This window comes from Eretmochelys imbricata, chromosome 6, assembly GCF_965152235.1.
Source record: "Eretmochelys imbricata isolate rEreImb1 chromosome 6, rEreImb1.hap1, whole genome shotgun sequence".
NCBI classification, from domain to species: domain Eukaryota; kingdom Metazoa; phylum Chordata; order Testudines; family Cheloniidae; genus Eretmochelys; species Eretmochelys imbricata.
This window is the reverse complement of record NC_135577.1, coordinates 69,580,483-69,598,911: the sequence shown is the minus strand read 5'-3', so window position 1 is coordinate 69,598,911 and position 18,429 is coordinate 69,580,483. Positions and strand designations below refer to the sequence as shown.

At 44.6% G+C, this 18,429-nt stretch overlaps 1 protein-coding gene across 4 annotated transcripts in view; it reads left to right on the top strand.

Annotated features, from left to right (window-relative positions):
• The window catches only part of GANC (glucosidase alpha, neutral C), a 53,724-nt gene extending 35,740 nt beyond the window's left edge, over positions 1–17,984 (top strand). For 3 of the 4 annotated variants that reach the window (XM_077818831.1, XM_077818830.1, XM_077818829.1), the window contains 6 exons: positions 2,536–2,612; positions 9,606–9,680; positions 10,515–10,628; positions 11,367–11,479; positions 12,394–12,506; positions 13,970–17,984. In XM_077818831.1, coding sequence (XP_077674957.1) covers positions 2,536–2,612; positions 9,606–9,680; positions 10,515–10,628; positions 11,367–11,479; positions 12,394–12,506; positions 13,970–14,079 — 602 coding nt within the window. In that variant the 3' untranslated portion in view covers positions 14,080–17,984. Of the gene's footprint in view, positions 1–2,535; positions 2,613–4,903; positions 6,151–9,605; positions 9,681–10,514; positions 10,629–11,366; positions 11,480–12,393; positions 12,507–13,969 lie in introns of those variants that run through there. The other variant, XM_077818832.1, reaches the window with a different exon arrangement.
• Positions 17,985–18,429: the final 445 nt, after the last annotated feature.

Genomic DNA, 18,429 nt, shown 5'->3' with positions numbered 1-18,429 from the left:
TTGTTCGTGAAGACAGAGGCAAAGAAAGCATTGAGTACATTAGCTTTTTCCACATCCTCTGTCACTAGGTTGCCTCCCTCATTCATTAAGGGGCCCACACTTTCCTTGACTTTCTTCTTGTTGCCAACATACCTGAAGAAACCCTTCTTGTTACTCTTAACATCTCTTGCTAGCTGCAGCTCCAGGTGTGATTTGGCCCTCCTGATTTCATTCCTACATGCCCGAGCAATATTTTTGTACTCTTCCCTGGTCATCTGTCCAATCTTCCATTTCTTGTAAGCTTCTTTTTTATGTTTAAGATCTGCAAGGATTTCACCGTTAAGCCAAGCTGGTCTCCTGCCATATTTACTATTCTTTCGACACATCGGGATGGTTTGTCCCTGTAACCTCAATAGGGATTCCTTGAAATACAGCCATCTCTCCTGGACTCCTTTCCCCCTCATGTTATTCCCCCAGGGGATCCTACCCATCAGTTCCCTGAGGGAGTTGAAGTCTGCTTTCCTGAAGTCCAGGGTCCGTATTCTGCTACTTACCTTTCTTCCCTGTGTCAGGATCCTGAACTCGACCAACTCATGGTCACTGCCTCCCAGATTCCCATCCGCTTTTGCTTCCCCTACTAATTCTTCCCGGTTTGTGAGCAGCAGGTCAAGAAAAGCTCCCCCCCTAGTTGGCTCCTCCAGCACTTGCACCAGGAAATTGTCCCCTACACTTTCCAAAAACTTCCTGGATTGTCTGTGCACCACTGTAGTGCTCTCCCAGCAGATATCAGGGTGATTAAAGTCGCCCATGAGAACCAGGGCCTGCGATCTAGTAGCTTCTGCGAGTTGCAGGAAGAAAGCCTCATCCACCTCATCCCCCTGGTCCGGTGGTCTATAGCAGACTCCCACCACTACATCACTCTTGTTGCTCACACTTCTAAACTTAATCCAGAGACACTCAGGTTTTTCTGCAGTTTCATACCGGAGCTCTGAGCAGTCATACTGCTCCCTTACATACAGTGCTACTCCCCCACCTTTTCTGCCCTGCCTTGTTCTTCCTGAACAGTTTTTGTCCTTCCTGAACAGTTTATAACCATACATGACAGTACTCCAGTCATGTGAGTTATCCCACCAAGTCTCTGTTATTCCGATCACGTCATAATTCCTTGACATCACTAGGACCTCCAGTTCACCCTGCTTGTTTCCAAGGCTTTGTGCATTTGTATATAGGCACTTGAGATAACCTGCTGATCGCCCCTCATTCTCTGTATGAGGTAGGAGCCCTCCCCTCACAGACGTGCACTTCTGCATATTACAGTAGCAAAAAGTATGAAAACCCTGGCCAAGATTTTTAAAAGTGAGTGATATTGGGTGCCCAGCCTGAGATATTGTAAAGAGATTGAGGTGAAAAAATTGAGGCACTCATCATTAGTTGCTTTTGAAAATCTTGGCCCCCATTTCCATATGGCAGAGATGGAACTTAGTTCCAGCATCTAAAACCACAACCTGCATCAGGTGTGACAACATCTAATAACTAATTATCGAGAGCTGATGGAGAGGTTGGAGTGATTTCAGTGCCTCTGATGGAATTCACCTTCTCTGTGGATTCTAATAAATCACCCCTGCCAGGGTTGAGTTACCTCTAGGACTAGAAAATACATCTTGAAGAGCAAATTTTTAGCATTTTTGAATGTTCCAAATGTTAGAACTTCAGAAACTTTTCTCCCACACACCCTTGTCAGTTACACATCTTTGAACAGTGCACTATGCAATCAACCTACTCAATATATTTTTCAGAAAAAAGTGTAAACATTTCCAATGAAGAGCATTGAAAAGGAGTTTGTTTGCCAAATGGGGTTGCCTTCTTTCTTGCTTCTGGTTGTAAGAAAGTGTTTTTTGTTAAAATACAAAAATATATTAATAGATTCCCCAGTCCCTCACCAGTCGTGTGTGCAAGCACATTAACCCATAGGACCCTGGATTTTATCACCTGTGAAGGGGAAACATTTTTGTGGGAGTCCATTGTTAACATACTGGTTATACACCATAGTTTTGGATTCTGTACTGGTGTTTAACATTGCATGGTGATAACTCTTATAGACATTGAGTACGACTTTCAAAAGCACCTAAATGAATTAGGCACCTGCCTAACTCCCATTGCATTTCAAAGAGATTTGAACATCTGATTCCCTTAGGTGCTTTTGAAAATCTTATCCAATAATTCTGTAGTCTTCAACCTTAAATATTAGCCCCACAATGGAATCTTTAGGTAAAGGCAAAACAATTATACAAGAGCTAGATATTATTATTAACTTATACAGCACTTTTCATTAGTATATCTCACAGTGCTCTCTTTACAAAGGAGGTCAGTATCATTATCCCCTTTTTACAGATGGGGTAACTGAGGCACAGAGAGGCAAAGTGACTTGCCCAAGGTCACCCAGCAGACCAGTAGCAGAGCCACAAATAGAGCCCAGGTCTCCTTGAGTTTCAGTCCAATGCCCTATACACAGGCTATGCTGCGTGTTCTCATTTCTTTTTGTATCTCTTATTCCAGGAAACGCTTTACTGGTGCATCCAGTCATTGAACAAGAGGCCACTACAGTGAACGTTTTACTGCCTGGGTCAGATGAGGTGAGGGTAACTAAGAACCCACTCCAATGTCTGAATCAAAGAAAGTGCATTAACTCCATTCTCTTCTATCCCAGGATAACCAATAAGTGATAGTGCTACTAGTGGCAACCCAAGTCCCCTTCTCAAGGCCTCCTTTTCCCATTTCTATGTGTCTTGCACAGCAGTCTTTGTACTTTCTACACATAGACAACCCGCCCTGGGCCAGCACACAGAGCCATTACTCTCGTCTAATTTAAATCCCTCCTCAAGCCCCGTTCCTTCTGTGACACCTTGTTGGAATTATTAATATTAATATGGGAACCCACCAAACACAAATTTAATCATAAATTCCTTTATTAAATCCAAAGGCCAAATGATATTTATACAATTGCTCTAAACATGCCTACAAAGCCTAACTAATAAGCAATTTACTATATCCAAACAGTAACAAAATATTTATAAGTATTTGATCAAGATACTTACAAATGGGCTAAACCCAGGGGTATTTAGATCCATATTGGCTGACTCCAATATGGTCAGGCAGGTATTAGCAATGAATCCTTTTAAGAGTTTACTTTTTATGCCCTTTTTACAAACAAGCGATGTCATTGCCAATTGCTGACTTCAGCTAAAAAATAATTTGACACAGTTCACCCTTATTGCCAGTCTTAATCTAGATAAGATTTAGCACCTCCTTTCTTCCCAAGGCCTTTCCTCCCTTTCCTCTAGCTGTCCAACAATTTCCCCATTGCACCTAGGTTTACACAGGCTTTAACACTGGTCTGTGAGTTGGGGAAGGGCTATGTTGGCCCATTTTAAGACAGATTCTCTTTATTTTATTTAAAATCATCTGCAGTCATCCCCTTCGGTCAGAGGCCTTCTTTCTAGAACCCTTCTTTTTAGAACTTATCTCATTAGTTATTCTTTGAACCAGACATCCTCCCTACTTCATTCCTTCTTGGCTTATTACTTATTATTTTCAAGGCCTTCCTTCTATTTGCTACTCTGGGCCTTTTTTTACAACAAATATGTATTTCCTTAACCAAACTTAAGCTAAATTTAGTTCTTTAATTTTATACTTATCCTACACCTCTGCAACACATTAGCTGACTTAAGTTATCTCCTTATTTATTTAATTTCCTTTTCCTAGGGTTAATTTCTCATTTATGTGGCAAGAAGGGGTCAAATGTTGGGACGGAGGATAGGAAAGACATTTGAGTTGAACCTGGGGGAAAAGACATGGGGGATGGATGGTAGAGGAAGGATGCAAGGAGAGGAACTTAAACAATTTTTTCTTATAATCTTGCTGTGTTCCTGTCACTGTGATCACTTTCCTTGTACATTATATTCTTTTTATCCAAGACTGCATTCTTCAGAGCAGGTATTGTCATTTCATCAACTAACACATTTTGGCCACTAGGCCTGGTCTACACTGAGGGGGGGAATCGATCTAAGTTACGCAACTTCAGCTACGTGAATAATGTAGCTGAATTAGACGTACTAAGACCTACTCACCACAGTGTCTTCACTGCGGTGAGTCAACTGCTGCTGCTCCCCCGTCGACTCTTCCTGCACCTCTCGCGGCGGTGGAGAACAGGAGTCGATGGGAGAGCACTCGGGTGTCAATTTATCGTGTCTAGACTAGATGTGATAAATCGATTGCTGCCCACCAATCCGGCGGGTAGTATAGACATACCCTTAGGGTATGTCTACACTATGAAATTAGGTCGATATTATAGAAGTCGATTTTTAGAAATTGATTTTATACAGTTGATTGCGTATGTTCACACTAAGCGCAGTAAGTCGGCGGAGTGCGTCCTCACTACCGTGGCTAGCATCAACTTACGGAGTGATGCACTGTGGGTAGCTATCCTACAGTTCCCACAGTCTCTGCCACCTATTGGAATTCTGGGTTAAGCTCCCAATTCCTGATGGGTCAAAAACACCTGATGGGTGGTTTTGGGAACATGTCGTCAGTCGCCCCTCCCTCTGTGAAAGCAACAGCAGACAGTCGTTTCGTGCCTTTTTTCCGTGCGGACTCCATCCTGCTTTCAGCAGACGGTGCAGTAGGACTGCTAACCATCGTCATCCACCACTTCCGCTGCAGCTCTGCTCTCCTGCTCTCATGAATCCACCTCGCAGGTCCTCTCGTTGTTCTCTATAAATATCTATTTTCATGGCATCCGTCGTCAGCCACCGCTTCTGCTGCAACTCTGCTCTCCTGCAGACGCCATACCATGGCAAGCATGGAGCCCACTCAGATCACCGTGGCAGTTATGAGCATTGTAAACACCTTGCCCATTATCCTGCAGAATGTGCAGAACCAGAACCTACAAAAGCAGGCGAGGAGGTGACAGCAGCGCGGTGACAAGAGTGATGAGGACATGGACACAGACTTCTCTCAAAGTACGGGCCCTGGCAATTTGGACATCCTGGTGGCAATGGGGCAGGCTCATGCCATGGAACACCGATTCTGGGCCCAGGAAACAAGCACAGACTGGCGGGACCGCATAGTGTTGCAGGTCTGAGACAATTCCCAGTGGCTGCGAAACTTTCACGTGCGTAAGGGCACTTTCATGGAACTTTGTGACTTGCTTTCCCCTGCCCTGAAGCGCAAGAATACCAAGATGAGAGCAGCCCTCACAACTGAGAAGTGAGTGGCGATAGCCTTCTGGAAGCCTGCAATGCCAGACACCTACCAGTCAGTAGGGAATCAATTTGGAGTGGGCAAATCTACTGTGGGGGCTGCTGTGCTGCAAGTAACCAATGCAATCATTGACCAGCTGCTATCAAGGTTAGTGACTCTGGGAAATGCGCAGGTCATAGCTGATGACTTTGCTGCAATGGGATTCCCTAACTGTGGGGGGGGGGCGGGAAGCGATAGACGGAACCCATATCCCTATCTTGGGACCGGACCACCTTGGCAGCCAGTACGTAAACCACAAGGGGTACTTTTCAGTGGTGCTGCAAGCACTGGTGGATCACAAGGGACGTTTCACCAACATCAACGTGGATGGCCGGGAAAGGTACATGATGCTCGCATCTTCAAGAACTCTGGTCTGTTTGAACAGCTGCAGGAAGGGACTTACTTCCCAGACCAGAAAATTACTGTTGGGGATGTTGAAATGCCTATAGTTATCTGCAGGGACCCAGCCTACCCCTTAATGCCCTGGCTCATGAAGCCGTACACAGGCACCCTGGACACTAGTAAGGAGCAAGTGCAGAATGGTGGTAGCATGTACTTTTGGACGTTTCAAAGCACGCTGGCACAGTTTACTGACTCGGTTAGGTCTCAGCACAAGCAATATTCCAATTGCAATTGCTGCTTGTTGTGTGCTCCACAATATCTGTGAGAGTAACGGGGAGACATTTATGGTGGGGTGGGAGGTTGAGGCAACTCGCCTGGTGGCCAGTTTCGCACAGCCAGACAACAGGGCGATTAGAAGAGCACAGCAGGGCGCACTGCGCATCAGAGAAGCTTTGAAAGCCAGTTTCATGACTGGCCAGAGTACGGTGTGACAGTTGTGTTTGTTTCTCTTAAAGTTACCTGCCCAGTATATATATGAAAGGAAATAAAGTCACAATTGTTTAAAAAACGTTCTTTATTATTTGTTGTACAAAACATTGAAAGAAATCAGAAGCTAGACTGGGGAGGGGGCAGTATTGGGTTCGGGGGATGGAGGAGGAGGAGGGAAGGACAAGTCCAGAAACCAAATCAAAATTTAGGATATGCCAGATTTCTGCTGCTTGTGCAATCCTCTGGGGTTGACTGTGTGCATCCCCGTAGCCTTCCCCCACTGTCCCCATGTTCTTGGGCGTCTGGGTGAGGAGGCTGTGGAACTTGGGGAGGAGGGAGGGCGGTTATACAGGGGCTGCAGCAGCAGTCTGTGGTCTTGCTGCCTTTCCCGCATTAGATCCACCATACATGTGGATCTAATGTCATGTGAGTTTGCTCCCCAGTGAGCTTGACCGTAGCATCCTGCCTGCTCTCATTGCGCAAATTCCTCCTCTCTTCATATTCATGTAATGCTTTACGCGACTCCGCAATTGTTTGCCTCCATGCATTCAGCTGGGCCCTATCAGTGAGGGAGGACTGCATGAGCTCGGCGAACATGTCGTCCCAAATTCGTTTTTTCCGCCTTCTAATCTGGACCAGCCTCTGGGACGGAGTAGATAGGGGCCATGTTGAAACATTTGCACCTGCTGCGGGAGGAGAAAAAGGGAGGGTAGTATTTTAAAAGATACATTTTAGAGAACAAAGGGGACACACTTTCTCAGTGAAACAGGCAATTCATAGTACACAGCACATGTTCTTTCTGTACAAGGTCGCATTTTGCCTCTTATACTGAAGTGCCTGCCACTTTGGTGTGAGTAAGCCATCATGTGCGGCTGGGCAACAGAATTCAGCTTGCAGGCAGCCATGGTAAGCCCTAGGGGTACGTGGGTTTCTGCTTCTTCCGCATTCATTTCAATGCTTGCAAACTGCCGAGCCCCCTTTTCCCATAGCAAGCAATGCCTGGTGGGTTTGCCATATAAAAGGAGGGCCTGTGGGCTCTCTGGGATGATCGCTTCACACACCTCCCCTCCTCCCCCGCACCGCGTGGCTCTGATGAGGCTCTGAGCAGGGAAGAGCCCTTTAAACTAAATGCGAACAACCCAGCGTGACTGGGTTTTCCCCTACCCCGCACTGCGTGGCTCCAATCAAGCTGTCACTCACCAGAAGTGCCTTCTCCAGAGTCATGGTCCGGGAGCATGCCTTGGGAGTGCGGGGAGGCTATTGGCTCCAGCGTTAAGAATAGTTCCTGGCTAGGGGGGGAAAACGGATTCCCCACTTGCCGCCTGTGCGCTGTCCTCCTCCTCTTCATCCTCCAAAAACTCATCCTCCTTGCTCCGTGCTACTCCCCCCTTGTAAGTGTCCACGGACAGTGGTGGGGTAGTGGTGGCGTCACCCCCCCATAATTGCATGCAGCTCACGGTAGAAGCAGCACGTATGGGGCTGTGACCCAGAGCACCCGTTCGCCCCCCTGGCTTCTTGGTACGCTTGCCTGAGCTCCTTGATTTTTGTACGACACTGCTCTGTGTCCCTGGAGTAGCCTCTTTCCGTCATGGCCTTGGAGACTTTAGCGTACATATTTGTGTTTCTTTTTTTGGAACGTAGTTCTGCCATAACAGATTTGTCTCCCCAACATGCGATGAGATCCAGTACCTCCCATTCGGACCATGCTGGAGCTTGTCTGTGAATCCGGGACTGCGTGGTCTCCTGTGATGGTGGACTCTGCATGGTCGCCTGTGATGGTGGACTGTGCTGATAGTCACCTGTGCTGAAGGTGACCAAACAGGAAATTCAAAAGTTCCCAGGGCTTTTACTGCCTACCTGGCTTGTGCATCAGAGTTGAGAGTGTTGTCCAGAGTGGTCACGAGGGAGCATTCTGGGATAGCTCCCGGAGGCCAATAACGTCGAATTGCGTCCACAGTACCTGTAACCCGGAACTGCGATCTGTGATCTTGCCGAGGTGGAGTACAGAAATCGGATTAAAGAGTCCTTTAAATCGAAAAAACTGGTTTGGTCATGTGGACGGAATCAGTTTTATTTCAAAGTAACTCAGCTAATTCCGAACTAACCGCGTACTGTAGACCAGGCCGGTTTCAGAATCAGAGACTGTGAGGGTGGTACCTTGGGAAGAGATTTCTTCAGCTTCCATGGCTAAGTGTTGACTAAAATTTTCTCAGCAGTTCAAGTAACTAGATTTCCCACATCACAGGAATCAGCTCTGACAAATGCAACTCATTGCACTGAGTAGGAGCTTGAGATCTAATTTTGGAGGCAGATGAACAGGGAGAAAAGGAGAGGAGGGAATAGCCTTGAGTATGAAAAGTCAAGTAAAAGCCTGTGGCTCTCCCCAATATGTCTCAGGAACTAGGAGTTCTTTGATCTCTTTGCTTGAGATAAGGCAGAGTATAGAAATATGGGAGAGATTGCTTAGGAAGCTTTGACAAACACTTATTTTTAGTTAAGATTTGTATAGGAATTCACTGCCTACCATGGCTGTAACAGCTAATCTGGTCAGGGACTAGGTTGCAGAGGCACAGGGTACTTTGTATGGTCATTTTTAATGACCTGCTCTTACAGCATGCTTTGGAATATCCCAATAAATTCAGTCCCAAGTCTGACGTCTAGGTTGTAGTTATTTTGTTTGCCTTATTTTAGTTCCCAGATAATAGAGAAAAGTCCACATTGACCTGCTTTATACGGTTTACAGCATTTACTCAGACAACATCAAAAACTGAATAACCTTACACTGGGGGCATGATCTCTCAAGGACAATGTGAAAATCACATGCTGTTGTGGGTGCCTAAAAATGCATTTGGCTTTTGGTGCATGAGAAGGTTTCAGTTGTCAGACCAGCCTAAATTTAACCCTTCACATGTACTAAACACTGAACTGAAAAGCCCTTTTACTTAACATAAAAAGACTGAAAATTCATGAGAAATAGACAATGTGTTCCTGTTGTCTCTCATACTCATGCCAAAGGCCCTAAAGCCAAAACAGTCTAGCAATGGGTACTAAAGAGGTTTGGTCTGTAGCACATACCTCAGGACACAAGTTGGAGGCCTGTAGAAAACTTAGATTATTTTAAGGTACAAATGTGCTTACACTGGATTTGTTTCTCATAAAGTATTTTTTAAAATAATTTAATTTTAAAATATTTAATTTTAAAATCATTTTGTGAATGACACTGTTGCTTAGCACCTGCAGCAACTTTGAAACCTATTAGAGCAAATGCAACTTCTAGAAAAGGTCATTCTTCATTTTGCGTATCGCACATTTACTAAGTGTCTCGGAAAGCTCTTTGGACTCAGCACACTAAATGCTATTCCTTGCATCACAAGAATACAGTAAAAGACACTGACAGCCAGAGATGAATTCACAAAGCAAAATGCCCCTGCGGAGTTATCAGATCTTTCCATAATATATATCTTATGTTTGTTTCTTCTGCCTTTTCCCCGATGTAGGTTTGGTATGACCTCAGAAGATTTAGACGACTAGACTATCCAGGGACTCTGAAGATCCCAGTAACACTGGAGAGTGTACGTTTTTATTCTGTAACATTGCTTTTATTGTGTTGACAGGTTAAAATAGATTTTCTCTCAAACACTCATAAATCAGAATAGTGACATTAGGCTGCAGTCCTGCAAGGAGAATTAAAATCGCTTCTGTGCAGGAAAAAAAAGCTGCTGTCTTAACTCAAGGCAACAAGGTTCAAACTAAGAAACAACAAAGTGATCCTATGAGCACTGCAGGCTCAGAGAGACAAAGAAGGGGCTAATTACAGCAGAAGAGAACTCCACAATGAACCCCCTTTCACCTCCAAATCACCTCCCACTTAGAGGGAGTATTTAGTAGAAATGCTGGAAGTGCAGAAAGTATTTCAACAGTGTTCGTAGCAAAGGAGGGGTTCACTTGGACAGCCTCACATTTCTAGGTGGGGCTTCCTACTATTCAACCACTACATGAAAGTCAGCACTGGACTCTCAGTGCCCATTATCCATGTAAGTTATAACAATTGTTGTACCAGAGGAGGGCAATGGACTGTCTTTGTCAGTATCCCGTGTCCTTCATTCATATGGACCCAGTTACACCATGGCCCCCAATATATGCTGCTGTTTGAGAAGACAGACACCGTACAGGGTGGGCACTCTCAGTAAATGTTGTTGGGATGATTTTGAGACAGGAAAAACACATGGGAAGATGACTTGTAAGCAGAATAGAGTTTATTCATCAACGTGCTGTCTGCTGAAGTTCTCTATAGGTAATAAAAAACAGCTGCAATTTTTCCCCCAAAAGGCTAAAATTAAATGATCAGAGAATAGCACTAAGATTTCTACACTTGAATTCTTCTACCCTGGCTTTGTTATTGATAGATTCCAGTGTTCCAGCGAGGTGGGAGTGTGGTGCCCCTTAAGACCACAGTAGGAAGATCCACTGAATGGATGACAGATATTTCTTATGAACTCCGTGTTGCTCTGGATTACAAGGTACTCTGGGATTACATTTAGTTTATACACCTGTCTTTTTATCCCTTCTTCCTGTCTCTTTTGGTCTCATCAGATCTGTGCTCCTCTTTGCTCTCTGCAGCCTCTTTCTCTAGCAGTAGGACCTGCTTTATAGGGAACAGGAGGTCTCCTTCTGCCAGTTCAACCAGCACAGTTCGGTCCTTGCCTACACACCAGCTAGAAGAAGAGCCAGTCTCCTCCAGATTGCTGTGGAGAAACTTGGCCCTCTTCTCACTTGTCTAGGCTCCACTCTTTGTGCTGGGCTTCATGCCAGAGCACACAAACTGTTCGTTCAGCATAAGACTAGGATTTCTGTACAAGTAGAGCATTTCCTGACCTTCCCCTTGCCCTTCCTCTCCTTGTCAGTCACCCTCCCTCCAGCAGCTTGGAGGAAGGAGAAGAGTGGTGGATTGCTTCAGGCCATAAACTTCCTCTTCAGAACCAGAAAGAACAAATTCAGCAACTGTCCTTTTAAATACAACCCAATAGCGGAAAGTACTGCGCAGACACCACAATGAATTTACAAAACCATAACATCCAGAATGCTCTTTTAGTAATGCTGGATTGTTCTTCAAGGGAATGTTTTAACTTACCAGAGATCATAACGGTTCTAGTGGCTTGTAACTGTTTACTTCAGCATATAGTGATGCTTATTTACAGTTTCATTGTCCAACACTCAGGCTTCTGTTAACTTTGTTCTACATCTGATGTGTTCCATAGGACTTTGCAGTAGGTGAGCTCTATCTAGATGATGGACATTCATTTCAGTACCTCCATAAGAAGCAATTCCTGCACAGGAAATTCACTTTCCACAAGAATGTTTTCTCTTCCAGGTAATGGCAGCTGTTGCAGGTAAAATCCCCATAAAAGGAAATCCCTTTTATAATTCACTTTACTTAGCAACAACTGTGTGTTATTCTTGTCCACTGCTCAAGAACCCCCAGGGACAGAGAATTTCACATGCAAAACTGGACAGGTAAGTGTTGCTCTACACAGTCAGACCTGGACTATGTAGAGCATCTGGTTCACACTGTTCACCTGGACTGTGAGTGCAGCTCTGTGAGTGTAGCACCATCATTAACCTACAGGGATTTTTCTTGCTCCTTCAGACCTCAGGTGTGAGTTAGAGATCATCTGTTCTACAAAACTTACCATAAAGCAGGATCATAGAATGGCTTGGCTAACAGGACTAAAACAGGTTTCAGAGTGGTATCCGTGTTAGTCTGTATCAGCAAAAACAATGAGGAGTCCTTGTGGCACCTTAGAGACTAACAAATTTATTTGGGCATAAGCTTTTGTGGGCTAAAACCCATTCTGCATCTGATGCGTCTGATGAAGTGGGTTTTAGCCCACAAAAGCTTATGCCCAAATAAATTTGTTAGTCTCTAAGGTGCCACAAGGACTCCTCGTTGTTTATGACTAAAACACAGATTAGTCCTCTCAGTGCAGGCACAACTGAATTACGTAGACAGGCCCTTCACCATTGTATCTATTTAAATCATTGTCGGATGCCATCCAGGTAACCAGGAGCTTGTGAAACCTACTTATGCACCCATTAGGCAGTTGGTGGTGGAGGGGAAAAAAATATCACACCTGCCTCAAGAAAAAGTATGTTAGGGAAAATAAACTATGTTTTGGATCCTGAAGTAAGAGACTAGTAGTGGTTTGTCCGTCGAAGTTTTATGCCTGGGTTGGCTCTCCAACCACAGGTAGAAATTACTGTGTCTGAGACTGTTTACTTTTTCAGCTGTGCTGATGAAATTGGGCAGTACCACACGAAATGTGTAGTTGAACGGGTACTAATTCTGGGAGTTCAGAAGCAACCCACATCTGTGACAGCCAGTCTCCAGAGTAAGAGAGGCAAGTATTTTATATTTCACTTCAATTTTTTAAAATGTTACTGTAATGGTAGCACTAATTACAGGTGGCAGATGACAATACTGAAAAGACAACTATAAGCATGGGGAGCAATAGTACAGGCTTCCCAGTGCTGTCCCTCCAGTTTATCCCACCCCTGTTCTTGAGGGACCGTCACTGTGGATAAGAGGGTAGTTCAATTTGCAAGCCTAGTTAATCCTTGGCCCCTCTACTGAAAGTGTCAACTAAAGCACCAGTTGTTGCAACTCGTGTGTAAACTGGTGGCTTGACTGGGCAGAAACCACAGCAAACAGCTGTAAGGTTCATTCATTAGGAGAAAGTCTCGATAAAGACAAAGCAAAACAAGGTAACAAAACTGCCTCAGCCTGGGGATCAGCCTAGCTCTCCGAGCCCAGAGAAGGAGCCCTGCCTTGCCCCAGGTGTTCTCCCCCTTCTGCCTCTCCTTCTGCCTGCTCCTCTTCCACGGAGCATCTGTGCAAGGCAAAGTGAAATGGAGGCTGGGGTTAACTCCTTTTGCTGTGAGGACCAGGTAGTGCCTGTGATGTAGAGGGAGTGATCATTTTTCATTACACCTGCCCACTAGGGAAATGCACTGAAACTTGGGCGCCAGTGTCTCCATAGGAAGATACCTTTCTGCTTTTGGAGATCAGGGACAAGGTTGTTGGCTGCTCCCACTGAAGGGCCCACCAGTGTGATAACTTACAGAGCCAAAACACACTTTGGTCAACAGTGACAATTGCCATACTTCAGGATTAACAAATTTTGATAACCTCATTTTACAGAGCATGCAGCTGGAGATACAATTTAATAATAACACTCTTAGACCCTCAAATAGGGTGGATCAGATTGATCCAAGAAAGGAAATTTTCAGGCAAGAATAAGAGTTTCTGTTCTCTCGCTCACGCAGGAGGGTTCACAGATTCTGACAATGCAGAACCCACTGAACTATACAAGGACCTGCCTAGGGAAAACTAGTGAAATTTGCACAGAGGACCTGTCTCTCCAGGCACCTTCCTTTCCCCTTTGGGAATCATAATGTCATTGTTCCTGCCTGCACCTGTCTCTACCCCTGTTAAGGCACAAAAAGTGACAGTTAATGCAGAAACAAGCATTCGCTTCTGCTGGAATTTCTGCAGGAAAATCCTTGGATATGTCAGAGGATAAGGGTTCAGAATGATAACTTCCCCCAAAAAACCCATGGAGCCCCAAGCACATTTGCAGAGTTGTAGTAAAGGAAGAAATGATACCATAGACTCTGATGCACCCTTATGAGCATACTGGAGATCTGGCCAGTAATTGCTCTCCTTTTATCACCTCCATGCCTAACAGAGGAGATAATCTGACCCAATGAGAGTGAGAGAAACAATGCAGTCATGTATAACTTTGTTCAGAAGAGGTTTTCTTAGAGTGCATCATAAGCTCTCTCTTGTCCTATTGCAATTCAGATGGGAAAGACAAAGAAGTGGTTTTCACATATGATGCCAAGACCTCCACGTTGACACTGGAAAAACTATTATTAAATGTTGGTGCTGACTGGGAAATTCACATCAAGTGAGAGAAGAAACTGTGTCTTCAGAGAACTGGATGGAAAGTTGAAAGGAAATGGTTTTGAAGGACTTAAATTGCTCTCTTGAATCTGACTAGTTTGAAATAATGAAGGCAGAACTATAGCAGCTCCAGGCTAATCTTTCTTAACATTTTCTTTTAAAAGATTGATTTAATTTAGATTTGACAAGCTCTTCCCTGGTCAGTACCTGGCAAAAGTAATAGTAATGAGATCGTGTCACTGGAAAAGGCTCATGGCTGTCCTGCCAAGGCTGGTTTGTTTTTGGCAAACAGGATTCTGCAGGCAGTGGGCTGAATTCTGCCCTCCCTTGCACCCATGCAATAAAGTCCTCCATTAGGCTGTGGAAGATACTGGGCCTGGTTTTCAAGGTCTTAAACCCAAGAATTTCTAGTTTTTAAATTTCAGGCAGTTTTCTAAGTGTCTGCAAATCACTGCTATCTTGACTGTTCAGCGAATAGGGAATTTCGGAGAGGGAGGAGGGGAGGAGCCCTGAATCAGCTCGATCAAACAGCATTGATGAATCTATGAAATGAAAAGGACTAAAATTTATGTCTAGGACACTGTGTGCAAACTACCTTGGGCAAAACCAACTTGAATGAGTGTGATTACTTCTGTTACAAGCATTCCCCTTCTGTCCCCACAGCACCTAGTCCACAAGACAAGGAACAGCCCTAGGGTATGTCTACACTACGAAATTAGGAAAGTAAATAACAGAGCTGGGTGAACAGTTCAGCAGTTGAATCTGAACTCAGCCCAAAGTTAAGGTTTGGGAGGACAGAATGTACCAGGTGATGTGAGTGATTAAAGGATAATATGGGAATGGGGAAATCCCATTAAATATTTATTTCTAGACTTTATAACATTTAGATTTTTAAAAGGTGCCCAATTTTTATAAAGGATAATATTGGGTTTGGGTATTAACTGGACTCCCATAAACACTTTCTATCACAACACTTTTTCCCACTCCCAATGTGTTTTGGTTGGGGGGATTGCCCAAGGTTTTATTTGAATGAGTACCAACTGTTTAAATAGAAGGCCTGCACAAGAGAAGCTTTGCTCTTACAGATCTTATAAGACATGTTCCTGCAGGGCTCTCTTCCTGCAGACTTTAGCCCAGGGGTGAGCAAAGTGTGGCCCGCAAGCCACATACGGACCTCCAGCTGGTTTAATCCGGCCCTCGAGTTCCCCGCTGGGGAGCGGGGTCTGGGGTTTGCCCTGCTCCCACGCTCCAGCCAGGGAGCAGGGTCAGAGGCCGCTCTGCGCACGTGTGCCAAGTCTCCCGGAAGCAGCAGCTAGTCCCCACCTCCAGCTCCTACGTTTAGGGGCAGCCTGAGGGCTCCGCGCACTGCCCGCCCCAACCGCAGCTCCCTTTGGCTGGGAACTGTAGCTGACGGGAGCTGCAGGGGCGGGGCCTGTGGATGGGACACCTGGCTGCCTGGCCACATCTCTGCATAGGAGCCGGAGGGGGGACATGCCGCTGCTTCCAGGAGCTGCTTGAGGTAAGCGCCGCCCAGAGCCTGCACCCCTGAACTCCTCCCATGCCCCAAGCCCCAGCCAGAGCCCTCCCCCCATCACCCCAACTCCCTGCCTCAGCCTGGTGCCCCCGCTGCACCCTGAACTCCTCATTTTTGGCCCCACCCCAGAGCCTGCACCCCCATCCGGAGCCCTCACCCCCTCCTGTACCCCAACCCCAATTTTGTGAGCATTCATGTCCCACCATACAATTTCCATACCCAGATGTGGCCCTCGGGCCAAAAAGTTTGCCCACCCCTCCTGCTTTAGCCAGTCCTTGGGCAGGGGGGCGGCGGGGGAGGTGCTCACACATGCCTGAATGCATGCAGTAGGGACAAGGTGCTTTTACCTTAGTGAGCTGAGGTTAGAAGATGGGAATGGAAAACTTTAAAATGTTTTCCATACTGTTCCATACTGAAAACTTTAAAATGCTTAAAGTTTTCATTTTTATAATATAAAAATGTTAAACATTTTAAAGTTTTAACATGTTTAAAAGACTCTGCTTTTACCGGTCCCCTCCCATGTTCCCTCCCCAATTCCCTACACCTCCTCCTATTGCCATCATAGTCTCCTGCTCCCACCCCTTCTGCACCCTTTGCTCCTGCCTTCCAGAGTCGCCTCTTCCAAGACCAGGTTACACAGCTCCATGCCACTGTACCCCCAAGTCTTTGCCTCTCCCAGCCCACTGTCACTGGTCAATGGTTAGTTTAAACTGTTTGCCCAGCCCTACTTAATAATATCCATTTTGTTATAAGTCATATGTTATTTAAAAAAACAAGCCAAAGTCAGCTCTGATGCAAACCTGTGAATGAAGTCAATTGGTTATATGGATGTAAGCAAGCAGAATTCACGCCATTCTTTTAGCAAAATGAAGAGGATAGTAAATAGTTTGCTTGCCTCTTCAGATATTCTCTTGTTGCATGCATGTGGGTGGTGGGGAATAGAGAGAGGATCTCTAACTCCACACTGACCAGCAAATACCGACAAGCTTGTACATGTGCCAGCTTTTCCCACTAAACCTACGCAGTGCTTAGTCAATCAGTTCCACCTGCTGCAGTTATTCTCTGTAGGGGATTTCTGGGAGTGCCAAGTTTCAACACACAGCATTAACTGTTACCATTATATTCTAAATGACTGACTGCAACTTATTCAAACAAGCCCATTCCACAAGGGACCCTGAGGATCTCCCTGTCCTTTATTCTGAGGAACTGTCTTTACTTTCCTCCCCCTTTAAAATTATATGCTCCCTTCAAGCAGATGTGATCCGTGAGACTTTGATCCAAGCACTAAATGTTGGGGACCTGAAGATTTCTGTTTAAATCACAGTTGAGCCAATCCATGTTGGGTGACCTGAGGTGAATCCTTTGTCTCCTTGAGCCTCAAATAGTCCAGTTTGAAAACAAGAGGATTTCACTGATCTGAGCTTTCCAAGGGACAGAAATGACAAAAACAGGGCCAAATTCTGGCCTTAGTTATGCCAGTGTAACCTTTAAGAGAGGGCAACATTTGGTCCATGCTAAGAAAATTATCTTCCTACCTCAAAAATTAGGTAAAAAGTACTGGTTCTCCTCTTCAAGGACACAAGGGGCCTGACTCTGCTCTCACATTGATTTTACATGGTGTAACTCCACTGACTTCAGTGGATTCGCTCCTACACCAGCATAAGTGAGAGGAGAATTGGGCCCTAGCTTTCTACCAGTGTGTGAGTTTTACATAAAATCTATCTCTAACAGAGTTCATTATTGCTTCCTGCTTCTGAACATGACTTGATTGCTGTTGCTGGTGTGGTTAACATTCCATTAGAATGCTACAGACATTTTATCTTGATCTTATGAAGTGTGAAGGAAGATGTAATAAATGAACAAAGATTGTTTTCATCATGAAATAAGTCTTATGCCTTATTTCTTCCATCCTTCTTCCCACCATGGAGATCCACAATTAAGCATCCTTTGAAATGCACCATTTTAGTACAAACTGGAGGCTATAGCGCTCTACTGCTAGTTAGACTGTGCCCGTCACTGTGATATCTGAGCACCGAGCAAATAATTTATTTGCTAAATTTACAAGTAGCAAAACCTTTAGGTCTGAGGACTTAGCTAAACTATGGTTCCAGGAGCAACATTCACATTATGTTTTTAATAACAGCTATTACTTGTTTTCTGTATATTAATATAATAGTGTGGGCAAGGCAAATAATGAACATTTTTACATGTTGACTCATGCTGTTAGCAACTGAAGACTGATAAATAATTCAAATAATATATTAAAACAAAACAAATTGGAGATCAAATGTAATGAAAATTAAATAGAAACATTATTACAGGTGTATCTGATTTAGTTGGTTCTTTGCTTGAGCAGTAAATTTATTTTATTCCGCCTGACTTTGTGTATGTATATATATCCAACATCTATATTTTAACCAAGGTTAGATATTATGGCATTTCTGTTTGCAAAGAAAACCTGTTGCAAAAGCTTCCTTGGGTCCAAATGAGCCCAGTTTTATTTAGGTCTATGTTATATGTAGTCATGCCAAACCTCTCAGTTTTTGTAATACATACATTACTTGTTCTTTTACTAAGAAAGCTGGTCCCCCCTCTACAGGCCATTCTTGCTTGTCCTTGGAAATGCTTTAAGACCAACTCCACAAAAGTACCTGCCTATTGAGAAACAGCACGGGGGGAAATTATTTTCTGAACAAGTTTAACAGGAAACACTTCAACTAATCTATGAAGAACAGGATGAGGTTAAAAGAAAGAAGAATCTGTCCACTTACCACTAACTACATGTGCAGTGGACCTGATTTTGATTTAGCCAATGGCCCACTGG